Source organism: Coloeus monedula (assembly GCF_965178545.1).
Source record: "Coloeus monedula genome assembly, chromosome: 1".
NCBI lineage: Eukaryota > Metazoa > Chordata > Aves > Passeriformes > Corvidae > Coloeus > Coloeus monedula.
The window spans coordinates 40,205,028-40,219,638 of record NC_138781.1 but is presented as its reverse complement, the minus strand read 5'-3'; the positions used below and the strand labels follow the sequence as shown (position 1 = coordinate 40,219,638).

Sequence of the window (14,611 nt, the reverse complement as noted above, 5' to 3'; positions counted from 1 at the left end):
TAAGGCATTCTGGAGAGGCTGTAAATTTTTCTGTACGCAAAATGTGGACACCAGGCAACTCTAGAAAACTTTATTTTCTGTCAGTAGCATTGTTGCTTGCTGACCTTCTTTGCAGTTATGGAAATACTTTTGTGTAACTATTAACACATGCAATTGTGGTTTTTTCCTAGGGATTATTCTGATCTAAAAAGACGTCAGTCTCTCTTAAGTGTTCAGTCAAGGAACCAACAGGTATTTTTCAATTACTGTTATTAAATGTGCTTTAAAATTATAATTAATGGTGATTATCTTTCTGGCATATGCTTAGAACATTGTGTTCTATAATTATTAAAACATGTTAGCAAAATCTCGAGTAGTGGATTTCTTCTTGTCTCTTTTTTTTTTCCCCTTTGCAACACTAGACCTTCTGTGTGGGACAAATCACATTTAGAACAGGTGAAAGAATGAAACTGATCCTCTTCCCATTCTACTGTACCATATTTTTTTTATTTTAACAGGAAAAAATTGCTTTAGTTTGTATCTTGAACAGGTTTTATCCAGCTATTGCATATAGTCAAGTAGCATAGCAGATTTGTTTTCCTCTGTGCCCTTTCACAGTGTCACAAGAAGGTAGGCTTAAAGATGCATGAGTAACAGCATGGGGGAGAGTGGTAAAGAATATAAGATAAGATCAGCATTTTAACCATAAACAAATTGTCTTTGAAGAATAACACCTCAGCTGAAAATATGCAGGGCATAAATACCAACTTATAGGAGAAAGTCGAATCTCTTTCACCTCAGCTCACTTAGTGAAGCTTGTATTTGCCATTTGAAGCAAAGAAAACCAACACATGATGATGGGTGTGAGTCTTTGGAATCACAGAACATTTTCTCCCTTTCAATTCTGTAAAAAGATATGACAAAATGACTAAAGGATTCATCCATGTGCGGTAGGAGTTATGCACTTTCTGCCTGGTTAGAGGCCTGGAATTGCTTCTGAGCAGAAAGCTGAAACATGTGAGTTGTCCAACCTGAAAAGAATGTGAAGGCTATGCAATTGTAGAATTGGGACAGGTAAGAAGCATAGATAATGAGTGTGTGTTGCAGATTTTGTCAAGCTTTGGTATTATAAATTTTAAAGGACAGCATTCTTCACTTTTTACTCACCTCTATGTACTTGTTTTCCAGTCTTGCTTTGCATCAGTTTTCTGCCACGTCAGTTTTGTTTTGCAGAGTGGGTGTATGTATTCTATAATGCCAAGTTTTAGGTCGAAAGTTCAAGTCAGAACTTGAGAAAAGGTACTTTTACTTGGTCATATTCTCATAAAACTTAAAATGCAATGTTTGCCTTACAACTACTATCCCTTCCCTCCTTGTATTCCAGCTATATATATATATATTCCAGTGTGACAAGACCTTGGCAAAATGTCAAAAGCAATGAACAAAAGTCCAGTGGTCAATGGCAAGAATCAACAGAAGCTTTTGAGCTTGAAAAATTTAGGTAAAAATAATAAAAAATAAGCTGATGATGACACTCTCATATCTCTGAACATCTTTATGTATCTAAGGGCATCACCTTTTTGAGGTGTGAAGGCATTTTTGTTTTTACCTATGTCTGTTACTTGTACTTTTCATGTTAATTTGAGATGAGAATTACGTATTTTAAACTTTTTAAACCTGTTTATGTTCCTGCCTTTGTAAGTTTCAGACTTTCCCACTCAGCACAGTATACTGATGAGAGTTAATATACTCATTTTAAATTGTGATCATTTCTTTTTTTGGAAAACATATACCATTCTGCCCCAAATTTTGCATGAGACAGACTGTTAATGTCTGGCAATCTGAAATTGTGTTATTCTGTGGTAACTGCTAATAGGAAATTTCTTAGATTTTGTTGCGAATGTTATGTTGTAACAATGTAAAATTGTCTTGTGACAAGTTAATTAGCAATTCACCATTTTTCTTTTTTTCTTCCTCATTAGCATGACCTGCAAAAATGAGAGAAATATTAGCAAGCATCCCAGACATCAGCTGTTTCAAGATACCTTTATGACTTTAGTTAAGAACAGACTTACCTACAGGTCGGTATATGAAACACATTCATAACCAAGAAGGAGGGCCACTCTTTTTTGCCTTGCATGAAGAAGCAAGATGCATGGATAGTATTTCATATTGTTACAACAATACGCCTCTCTGTGGAAACTACCAGCAGCATTTCGCTTCATAATCTCAGTTTTAAACAACCATTGTGTATTGGCTTTGAGGAGCAAATGCTTGGGTTAGTGGGACAGAAGAATGAAGGACTGGGTATATGACAAAACTTGGATGACCAAAATTCTAACTATTATGTTTTCTTGATCATTTATCTGTATATGGTGTCTGTAATCTAAGATTTGCTTTTCTAATTTATTTTACTGTTTCTATTCGTATTTTGTGGACTGCTGCCTTTATAGAGAGAGGCCAGTGGCTTCCATAAAATTCTGATGAGTTGATGCCACTTGTTGGTATTTATTTGTATTTGTGTGTATTACAGGATTGGAAAGGGTAGTCCCTTTTCTTATGCTGCTTTCATTTATGTGAGGAAAAAGTACAAGACCTTAAAAAAATAGAGGGGACAGAGAAAGATTCCTTTGGGGTGCATTTTTCAGGATTTTTTTACTATACTCCTTTGCAGTGTATTGTATTTTCCTTTTTAAAGCCCAAATACATTTTCTAAAAAAACCCTTAAGTGGTACAGAAGTTTAAAGAAGGAGCATTTAAAGATATTAATGTGTAGCTGCTAGAACTTGCAGAGGAATCTAACAACATCACATAGTTTGCTTAGATCCTTATTCAGAACCAACTGGGGAACTTGGGATCTCTTCTTTGATTATCTAAATGGCAGTGATTTTAAAACAGGTCATTTAACTGATTTGTAAATCTGGTACCTCTTTTGTGCATGTGAACTCAGTACTCACCAGTGGGAGGTCAGTGGCTCAGCTTCATTTGCCAAAAATCTAAGAATATCTTACACTGTGATTTTCCAAGTTTTGTTTATGCGTTGTGGCATACTTGGCTTATATTTTGGTTTTCTTTGGTGGTTCTTTGTGACAGTGATATGGCAAAACAAGCCTCTTGTATTAAGAATGAAAGCACTCAAGCAAGGCTGATGAAACAAGCATAAATTAGTAGATATGTAAAATCCGTAAAGTAGCTGGAGTTACAAAGGTGACTTAGTTGCCCTTTGTAAATATTTTACTATGACTGTGATGATGTCCTCTCTGTGGACCTGCTGCCATTTTGTTGTGTCAGAGCTATAGACTGTCACTTTGATCAGCATTACACACTTGGCTGGCATAACCATGTTGGTTGGGAGGAACAAAAGATCATCTTCCCCTTACTGGCACCACTGTGTGTGCAAAAAGTCCTGGTTGCAGGTAGTTTTCTTGACAAGAAAGCTGTGATCAGCTTAGCTTCAGTAGTTTGAATAAGGGGCATAACTAAGGCAGAAAAAATCTCGCTGGCATGAGCTGGATATGTACCTGGTGTACCTAGTAATGTGTATTGTAAATGTAACTGCAGTAGAAAAGGCTCTCAAATGTTAACCAGGCTCGGAGAATGATTGTCCACTATGGTAATATCTTCAGGCCACTTTAAAATCTGACCTACAGATTTTGTACACAGGTATATGGTTGCTGTTTTCTTTCCATTAAAGTTTTTTTCTGTTCTGATGTGGCCAATTATGGAATCATAATGAAAAATGGTATTACTTTGGGCAGAATATTGGCAAAAAAGGGCTGAGAGTTTGTTAGTATCTATTTGTAAAACATTTATTTTTATGGAGGTATTTTTAGCTATTGGCGTCATTCCCAACTGCAAACGATGAAAAGGAAAGAGAACTGCCATGACCCATACACTTCTTCTATTTCCAAGAAACTTATCCAAACAAATTCTGTCCTCTCAGTTAAAATAACAACCAAAAAACCACATGGCAAAGTTGTCTAATTTTAGGTTTATTTTAAATAGGGAAATGGGGATATATACTTTCAACAGACAGTGGAAATACTAATTCCATTACTGGTATTTTATGCAGGGTTTCTGCCCCTGGATGCTTTCTGCAAATCTGATTTGTGTTTTCTGCCATGTCTTATGCTGGAGAATCATATGTAGAAATATAAAGAAGGAGGTTCTATATGGAAATACAATCCTATTTCAAGAACATTTGAACTAAATCATTTATTCCCAGGATAATAAAATTAGAGTTTTTAAAAACTGGGATAGGTTATGATAATTCAAAAGAATATTTTAAATATAGCTATTTTTACTTCTGTAGCACCCTTATTTTTCCATAAGTATATTTTGTGCACTGACGTTTGCTGTGTGTTTTCTCACTTATTTTGCCCTTTTGGGCCTTGGTCCAAACACTGAAAGTTTATATCAAAGCATGGATAATTTGTTCTTAGAGATAAGCATGTACTTCCCTGCATCAGTTCAGTGATAATAAGTGATGGCTGGTAATGCTCATATAACGAAATAAATTTATTTATAGCTGCTACTGTATTTGAATATAAATGGTATTAAAAGTTCTATGGTAGGGTATGTTGGACAGTTGTTGTAGCTCACTAATTGTCTAGTCAATTGATCCTGAATCAAACTGTTTTATTTAAGTGTTTAAACACTTTTTTTATTGCATTTGGTTTATGTTTTGAATATTTCTTTTGCAGGCAGTGGGTTATTCAAGCTCCATCCATCCATTTTCTTAGAGTATTAATCTGCCTGAGATTATTAATAAGGGATCCATGCTGCCAAGTCAGTACATCAGAATATTGTTTCTTGCTTGGATAAGGGGATGTATGTGTGTCATGTATATGAGTTGTATTGGTGCTTGTGTGCATGCTTACATATATGTATCCGTATTTGTATATGTGAGGATGTGAATTGCAAACAAACAGACTCCAAGAGTGATTTTACACCATTACTGCATAACTGGCTCAGTTTCTGGTATTTTTTATGTCATGTCTGTTGTTGCTGACCCTAACAAAGAAACTGTAAATCCCCATGACTGATGGCTTGGTCACTGCTCTGAGCCCTAGGCTTGGTACTTGACTTTATCATACAGATATGTAGAATTCCCGTAATGTCGTAAGTGAAGAAAACGGAAAGCCCTGTTTTAGAACCTTTAACATTTCACCTCTGTTTTTGTTTATCTACTTATTTTAAGTAATTCTGAACTCTTTTTTTTTTTTAATATTTATATTTCCTATAGGAAATGCTTCACAGCCTGGGTGGAATTGAAAATCTAGCTCAGGTAGAATTCCTCTTAGTACCTTTTTCCATTATGTTGCATGACAGTTTATTATGATTAGAATGAAATATACCGTCAAAAGCAATATATAGATATTCTTGGTTTATGGAAAGAAATGAGTCCATTTCTCTATTTGCACATGAGCAGTTGGTGTGGGTTTTTTCACCAGTTTTCAAAACAACTGTCCTATAATCTAGCTGCATTCATCTAGGACTTCTAGTTAGTAGACTTAAGAAATGCCTCCTGAAGTGGGAGAAATAGAAAAGTCAACACAATTGGTTAGGTCAAAAGAAACTGTATATTTTTAAAGGGAGATGACTAAAGCCACCCTGAACTGTAGCAAATGACTTTGCAAAGGGAAAAGCATACTTATAAAATGTTGAAACAGGTTTAAACCTTGGGTCTACAGTACTATTGCATTACTGAATATTTTTTCATGAAATAGATGCACCACCTACAGGCTCTTCCTGGGCAGAACAGTCTACGTTTATGGAGTCTTCAAACTTTTTTTTCCTAATGGTATCCTTTATTTTTCCTCCCCTGCTTGTGGTATATGGGAACAGTAGCAAATCGTTATCTTAATTATGGAGAAGAGCAGCATAATGTGGACAAGTTGGTCAACATGACATGTAAGTGCAATAGCTGATAAGAGAAATGATAAGGCTACTCAGAACTTTTTGTGTGAGGCTTTTAAAATATTTAAAATACTTGAGGTGGTCATTAAGTAAGATACTACTAGATTCATTCTAGACATCATCACACAAGTAAAAGCTGAAATTCCTGTGGAAAAGAACAGCTTACTTTTCTACATAAGTAATATTTCTTTAAGAAATTAGTACCTTTTTATGCATTGAAATAAAAGAGTAAAATGAGCTAGTTATGGTTCAAAGAACATATGCAGTGTTTTGCTCTGTTACCTGACTGGTGAAATGAAAATGTTAGGGAGAAAAATTCAATTTATGTGACTTCCTTTGTTCCACAGGTATTTTCCAAAAGCTTGCTGCTGTTAAAAATCCAAGAGAATGGGTTGTAGCAAGTGGAGAACATAAAGTAAGTGCTTTATAAAATTGCTGATTTTGTTCAATTAGCTACTTAATACAATAACCTATGCTTTTTAGATTTGACCTAGGTGGGACTAAATTCCTTACCTTGTCAGGCTTGTAAAGTAAGATAATCTCTGTGTTTTTCAGTTCTATTAGTAGTATCATAAAAATAATTTTTTCTTTGTAAGTCGATTGGTCTGATGTATGGTTATTGGTGGTTTGAGATAAATAGATTGTAAACATTTGGACTGAACTAAACATTTGTTCATATAAAAAGTAGTGCTCATGTACACACTGTCCTGTGCTACACATTACTGTGATTCAGATAGTTTTATATACTTTTAAAACATAAATGTATTTTGAAGTTTTTTTACACAAATTTCTGCTGTGGTTTTTCACCACAGGTAAAGTATTCTGTCTAAATATTCTGTCAACCAGACATCCCTTGCTATGCATTACCATCAGTCTAAGAATCTGTCCTTAACTATTGCTGGTTTGTGGCTAAACTGAATACAGTAGAGATCAAAATCAGTATAACTAGTGTTTCATGATTCTATCATGCTGCAGAAAAACAATGGCAATTGTTTTTAGAGAATCTAGACAAGATTTATTTAGGTATAAAGCATGAACAGAAATACACACAAGGCCTTAAATTACTGTGCTGTTTAAATATAAGCTTAATACTAACTTTTTGCTTCAGGAGGCCTGATTTAGAATTCTGAAGTGTTACACAAAAACCAATTTTTACAATGGTGTAATAAGTTGGAGAGATGCTTTAGCAGTCAAAGAAATATTAATTGTAATTTGATAAGGAACATCCTTGCTTGTCCTACTGGGTGTATTCTAAGATTTTAAGTGTATATTTCAGAGTACTTTAAATGTACCTAAGACTTCTAACATACCGTGTAAGGATTTAGTATCTTAATTTTTGCTTTTCAACGAATATGTCTATATGTGTTTGACTTGTAAAAGAAAACAATATACTTTATATTTACTTACCTTGTTTCATATTTTGTTTTCCAGACCTTAGTAAATTTGTTATCTGCCAGACAGCCATGTGTTTTTTGGTGCCCTCCGTGCTCTGACTAGCTTAGCAGAAAGGTAGGTTCAAATTAATGAGCTATAATTAACAGAAGCTTTTTAATGTTTTCTCTTGACACAATATTAAAACTGCTCTTTATGAGGAAAAATTAAATGTTCTTAATATTATATTGAAGCATTAGAAACTGAAGTAGAAACTTTGGTCCCTGCAGCAGACTTCTTGTTCATGTGGACAGCTGTGCAAGACTGGAACCACAGAATCTGTCTTTGCAATCCTTTTTCAGGATTCTAGAATTCCTACTGACTTCCTGCATATAAAAATCTTTTGTCCTCAGCTTAATGTAACAGTGCCTCACAATAATCAGGTAGAATATTGTTCAGTGTAGCAAATAATAAATGTGTACTCCCAAATCCATGTATATGTACGCTCTTCTCATTAATTAGTGTTTAAATAAAGATAAAAAGGGAAAAAAAAAGCAAAAAGGAGGACAGAGCAAATTTCATCCATAATGGCATTGTATAAGAAAAACTGCTGTTTCTACATTATTGGTCTGCTGTCTCCCAGACTTCCCAAAATTCTGATTCAGTTTAAATTTTTTTTAAGGTCCATGTTAATTTAAATGATGTTATACTTTTTCAACTTCTGTTTAACTTTCTTCACTGAATTAAATGTAGGATTCTGGGTTACATTTGAACTGGGCGAGAAAGAGTTTGGAGTATATTACAAATGTTCATGGAAATTGTGGTTGTTTTTAAAAATGTACTCCACTTGCTTAATTACCAGTAAGGCATAAAATAAATTAGTGTCTTTATTTTTATGCATTCACATTTACTTTTTTTATACGGGGAAAATTGGATAATTGTTGCATTGTTACTCTTGACCCAGAATATATTTGTGGCTTTAAATGTTTGTGTGCACAATATGATATTATTACATAAGACTTGGGAAAAAATAATTCATCAAATGTATAAAGAAGGAGGCTAAAGAGCAATGTGTGTTTATCATATAATTTCATCTGATATAAATGCCAGGAATAATCAGTTTGTAGTCCAGAATGTAGGCAGAAGATAAGTGAGCTCATCATTGTTGAAAACTTGCTGGTGATATTACATGAATACAATTTTCTCTCTGAAAGGTGAGACAATTTGTGGATTAAATGTGTTAAAATAAATTTTGATTTTTTTATTTAGGGATGCTTGTATTTAGAGGAATTAGAAAACGTGCCACTTTACCATACCTAAGGTCATATTCTGATACCTGTGTATTTTCAGTCACTGAAAAATGCAAAAAGCAAAGTCTTTTCCAGCAGTTTCTTTTTAATCCATCTCCTCTCTCTCCACTGTTGGCCTCCAGTGCAGTGCAAATGAGTTACAATCTTACCATAAAGTGATAGCAATCCTTTTTGTTGGGGCATCTCTTTGTTGCTCCTGGCAGACCTCAGTGGTTAGATGGAAAGCATGCCGAGCCCTGACAGTTCCTGGCATGCCCAACATAAACTAGTAAAATTGCAACCTAGAGCTGCTGTAGTTTGTGCCAGAGGCTGAGTCAGATCCCACGTCCCGTTGATCAGAAAATCATAAACGTTCCTTCAATTGTTCAATCATCTCAGCTAAGACTGCTAGCGAAGCATCACTGCATTTCAGTGAGAAACTGAAAGACTTTCAAATTTGGTAATACATCACTTACCACATTTAAAATTCTGAAGAGATTTTAAAATTTCATGGTTAATTATTTCACACATATAAATGACGTTATATGTGACTAAGGATAGAGAAATTTAATATATGAAAAGGTTTTATTTTGTTTCTGGGTTTGAAAATTATTTAGGTTATATGTAAATCAAAAGTAGGATGTAAGAGCTAGAATTTGAATGTAGACAGGAAGATGATGAAGTTCAGTGCTAGTTAAGCATAATTTTAAATTCAGATATGAAAGTGAATTCATATGTTTCATTAAAGGCACATGGACTTTTTTTGCTTCAAGGGGAAATGGATATCCTTAACAATATTTTCTGTGGGAAGTCCACCTTAATTGCAGTTAATGAAAGTCTTGTGTAAATCTTTTAATGGATATATCCAGTCACTTTCTAAACATAATATTCAAACCATACTGGAGAAGAATCATGCATTTTTGTGTTATCTGTGGAACTAGGCTATTCGAGTTGCACAGATGGACTTTACAAGTTTGTGCAGTCAGTGCTACTTGTAGTACTAATGCCATTATGAGAAGATGGTACCACAGATGACGGCAGCCCACCTGGCCACCTCCCATCCTGGCTGGGTTGCCTCTGCTGACAGCTGAACTCAATGTAAATATAATTTCATCCATTGTGAACGTTTGGACCATTGTCTTCTTTTATTTTTTAAACAGTGACTTTAACCAGGTTGCAGTGACTTTAACTTGTTTTGTTTAAATTATTTTTTTTTATAGGAGATCTCTGTTCCTTTTTGAACTTCCTGTGGTTTTTTTTCCCCTTTGCTAACTGACAATACAAAGTAATGATGGAGTTATTGTTAAAATTTCTTGCTGGTTTTTTTTTAGGCTGTTGCTACGACTTTGTGCAGTCACAAGTCAAAGAGCAAATAAAAATGTATGAAGGAGTTCCAGTCTTGCTCAGTTAACTCCATTCTGATGACATCAAACATCTCTGGAGTATGGCTTGTATTCTGTTCGTGAGGTTTGTGAAGATCCTGAGACTAGTGTGGAAATTTGGATCTGGGGTGGAATCAAGCAGCTCCTTCGTATATTATAGGGGTAGGTTTTCAGTCCTCAACATCGTGGCAATTGTACAAGACTGTTTGATATATTAGGATATATTTGACCAAGCCCTGTTTTATCAAATAGTGTCTTTGCCTTGTTCAGCTGTATGTGATGCCAACAGAATTTAAAAGCCTATTTAGAACATAATGAATGAGCAATATTTTTTCCAGCCTTTCATATGTCATTGTTATCCTAAGGTGTTTTTCATATTTTCAGGTATAAACTAAATAATGAATAGTCATAAATATATAATTACTGTCTGTTTAGTTTTCCTATTAATCTGACACCTATTTAGTGAGCTAGAATTGTGAATATAATTGATGAACATGGTTTAGGAATTTTCTGTTTAAAGGCTTGTTTGCTTTTTTAAAGTGTATTAGCTAATTCAGTGAAAAACATACAAATTTTCAGAACTTCAGAAATGGTTAACAAAGACATATTAAGCCATTTTTTTAGCACTGCAACTTGATTTTTATTTTGTTCTGTTTTTTCTTCAAGGGAAAGAATTCTTGTGTCTGACCACTCTTCAGCTGGAAGCTTATCTAGTGCAAATGCAGCAGGGAGAATCCAGTATCTTCATTGGTCAGATGATCTGAGTCCTGATGAGATACAAAAAAAATACTTTCTCAGTTCAAGCAGCTAGGTTTATAAGGTCTAATACTCTGCTATATCTTTACATACACTTGTGCAAAAGGATTAAAAATATTTCAAAATGGTAAATTTTTATACCTGCTTTAGGGAGTAGGAGCACCAAATCAGATTAGTTTATTTCCAAATGTGTGATAGCAGCACTTATTTTCAAAAAGTACACTTTTGTTAGAAAGAAGCAAAGCATAAAGTATCTGGGAAACATATATATTTCTTCACCTGCAAAAACAGTGACAAAAAAAGTTATTTATTTATTTTATTTTGTGTTTAGCATGAGATTATTTTTATTTGATTTTATTTTTCTTCACTTCATTTTAAATTTTCTATGATAGATGAATATGAATAATATGATTTCAAAGTGATATTCTAATGACTACTAGTCAGGTGAGGATTTATTGGTAGTTATGGACCAAATCCCTTTTAGAGGAGATTTCTCAATAGAGTCAAATGGCCCTAAATGTTACATCTGAATCTTTATTCTAGCTTGTTGTGCTGCAGTTACTGAACTGATGCTCAGTGAGACTAATGCTTACCAGGTTGTACAGGTAGGAAGATTTTTTTCAGTTAAGTAAGGCATTATAGTTTATAATTTCACGTAATTGTTGTTATTCATTATCATAATTTAAGAGATTGGAAATATGCCTTTCTATAACTTTAGTACTTCTGTTTCTTTATAAATTTATGCACAGAGACATAAACACAAAGGTTATCAGCATAGGTGCTGGAAGAATAAACAACTTTTTAGACAAGGTTTATTTTGGCACCTCTTGCCATGCTTTTATTATATTCAAAATAAGATCGTAAATAAAAGTAATCACAGAATAAACAGAGAAATGCAAATTCTGAATTTCATGAAGTTTATTTCAAAAAACTATGCATCATAAAAATTGACATGTTGCTGTTTCACAAACAATTTATTTTTCCTTAAGAGTATGGTATTTCTGAGATAACTTCCTGGCATTCATCTCCAGAGATAAAACATTCTTAAAATCCTTGGTTGTATTCCAGACCTAGTCAAAGATACAAATATTAAGGACTTTAATATCAGCTGAAAGCTGTAGGCAACTCTTAAACTCTAAATGTTAAATCAAAGCCTTCAATTTAGCTTAAAACCAAACTAGAGGTATTCCTGGAGGAACTGAGAGACCAAGAGCCTTAAATATGAATGGGAAAGAAGTTTGTGTATATTTCAAAATTGTTGGTTGAGAGAAAAGGAATGAAAGTAAGTCTAAAAATATATACTTTTTTATGATTCTTAAGCATTAAAATTTCAATAAACTGTACTTATTTAGATAACTATTTATCTAAACAATATAACTGTATGTATTTTAGGCTGAGTCTGATTTCAGTAAAAATATCACTTGTTTAAATTAAATGGTTTTAACAGAGAGTTTTTCTGCATTGCTCTGGCAGTACATGGTAACTGTGGTGTCAGTACATCACTTAAAAATTGATGGTACAATGTGCAGGCCTGGAAAAGGTGTTTCAAACTTAACTTCTGCTGCTGCTCATTCTGTCAAAAGACACCAACCTCTCTGTTTGTTTAAACACCAGCCAACAATCCCCTTTCAGATCAGGACATAGCCTCAAGCACGTTCATTTCAATTGGAGTTCCACCCTACAATACCACTGTAGTAATTTTAAATCCTACTTCTTTCTTTTTGCTTCGAGAGTTGCATGGTGAACAAAGTGAAACAACTCACCTGGGTTAAAAACAGAGGACAAAGATGTGCAACTCTTTCAGTTATGTGCCACGGAGGTCAATCTGTAAAGGTTTATATCACCTGGTGTCTAAGGGCTCTTGGATCAGGCAGTTGGGAACTTTTGCTTCTGCAGTAGCTGCCCTCTGCTGCCTGTCCCTCTCCACCGTCTGTCCTCTGTCCTTGTCACACAGCCTTGGCAGCAGTCTGTGGTAATTCTGGTAGCAGACAGAATGTGTTTGACTCAATGGCTCTTCTGCACAGTCCAAAACCTATGCTTAACCATAATTCTAATTAAGCTTAATTCTACCTTCACGATCAGTTGAAGAAAACATCGGGAACTGCAGAAGAGCCTCTGCAGAGCTGACACATATTCCCTTCAACTCTGCTAGAGAGGAGAGTAGTCTCCATCAGGGACCTTGTCAAGTAACTGGGAGCAGTACTCCAACTCAATCTACCAGCCACCTATCAAACTCATAAAGTGGATAGGATAGTGGAGGACACATGGTTGCATGAAAATGGAAGCTGACATCAGTATGGTGTTCACAAAATCCTGCTGAAGGCACAGACAGACTTCTCAGGCTATCACTTTTGGTGTTTCTCCAATTTATTTTTACTGAGACTTGAATTTTGTTTCTGACAATTCAAAATATGGTGCCACATGGTGACAGGAGATCTATTGCTGCAATTTCCTTCACGTGTAGAGACAGAAGCACTTCTTTATCTGTTCACAGGCTCTCTTTGTGGTATCAGTTTAAATGTAACAACGACTTAATTCTTATACACATTTAAGCTTACATTTTAAGTGTGCAATAGGATGTTGAGAACTTGTCTATTGGTATTAGCTTCTGATTTATCTGAACACTGACTTTTATTTGTGATTTGTATGCAAAGGTACACTATTAATGCTGACCTTTTTCTGTTTCCAGGCAAATGGAATATATACAATAGCAAAGCTGATTTTACCAAACAAAGAAAGGAATGCTGAAAGAGCCAGTTTATTACAGGTAACTCCCTTTATTATTATTGCACAATGAAAGCCCCAACAGTCCCTGATAATTTTTTATGAATTAGTTTATTTTAAAGTACAGTAGAAAAAAAATCATATTTAAGGGGAAGCCCTCCCCCCGCCAAACCAACAAATGGCCCAGGAACTAAAAGTTAAAGAGAGACTCAATTTCTGTTCTGATTTACTTTGTTTCTAGCACTTCATATAGTGTAAAGGAAAGACAATATTTTTCTTGCGATAATCTTTCCTCTACTTTTTCAGGTTGTCTAACATCAGATCTTCTTTATTGAGCCTTGATCTTCATTGAAACTCACTCTAGACTTGACACTCTACTAATACCTGTTTATTTCTGGAGCATTTCACTGTGGATGTTAAATAAAATACATGAAGACGGTACATAAAATAGAGAAAATTTAAGTGTAGAATAAATACAGGCCAAATAAGCATAGAATGGCTCTTGGTTGTCATTGCCCTCATAAATGTACTGGTTTGAGTCAACTTAGACAAAAGGTTATCAGTAGTAATTAATTACCTGGTAGCTTTTCTCAGGCTCTGTGAAGTGGTGAGTGTCTCTTTAAGCTATGGGAATGTAGTGCTCAGGGCTTCAGGGATGAGCACAGCTGCTTCTGCTCCAGTTGGCAAAGTCCTTAGCCCAGCTGAATGCCTTCGTGATCCTGCCTCTCACCTGGTCTTTGTTCTGACAGAGCCACTTCCACTATATAGCTACTCCACTATTTAATCAGCTAGGTGTGCTTGGATACTGAAGAAAGGTATTTCCACAAAAAAAAAAAATTAATTCATTCTAGTGTTGTCTTTCTCATCACAGTTCTTCTGGATTAGAATTGGAGGGTAGATTCAGTGCAGTAGGTACCTTTCTACTGCAGTGAGGTTTTACAGTGCACTTCAGTTAAATCATCTTAAGAATGAGATAAATACAAACCTTCCTGGAAGGTAGGTATGGAACTAACATGCAGTCTAACAAACTGGAGTGTGTGCTCAGTATTGTTGTCTCACACAACTGTAAGGAGCTTAATTTATGCCCACTGAGATTTTTAGATTCCAGCAGAATGTGTTGGAAATAGCTCACAAGAGCTACTAAGCAGCTGTAGTTGGGTTAAACATGAAGCCATTTGAATGAATAATGGA

General features: G+C 34.8%; 1 protein-coding gene across 1 annotated transcript in view; it reads left to right on the top strand.

The window, feature by feature from the left end:
• NEK10 (NIMA related kinase 10) overlaps positions 1 to 14,611 on the top strand; it is a gene marked incomplete at both ends in the record, with an annotated part of 98,881 nt that overhangs the window by 222 nt on the left and 84,048 nt on the right. The window contains 19 exon segments of the mRNA XM_082302501.1: positions 171 to 231; positions 1,043 to 1,053; positions 1,364 to 1,480; positions 1,962 to 2,064; positions 4,687 to 4,767; positions 5,225 to 5,266; positions 5,814 to 5,892; positions 6,246 to 6,313; positions 7,330 to 7,352; positions 7,354 to 7,407; positions 8,397 to 8,483; positions 9,890 to 9,910; positions 9,912 to 9,966; positions 9,970 to 10,020; positions 10,023 to 10,097; positions 10,101 to 10,102; positions 10,607 to 10,737; positions 11,240 to 11,301; positions 13,386 to 13,463. Coding sequence (XP_082158627.1) covers positions 171 to 231; positions 1,043 to 1,053; positions 1,364 to 1,480; positions 1,962 to 2,064; positions 4,687 to 4,767; positions 5,225 to 5,266; positions 5,814 to 5,892; positions 6,246 to 6,313; positions 7,330 to 7,352; positions 7,354 to 7,407; positions 8,397 to 8,483; positions 9,890 to 9,910; positions 9,912 to 9,966; positions 9,970 to 10,020; positions 10,023 to 10,097; positions 10,101 to 10,102; positions 10,607 to 10,737; positions 11,240 to 11,301; positions 13,386 to 13,463 — 1,201 coding nt within the window.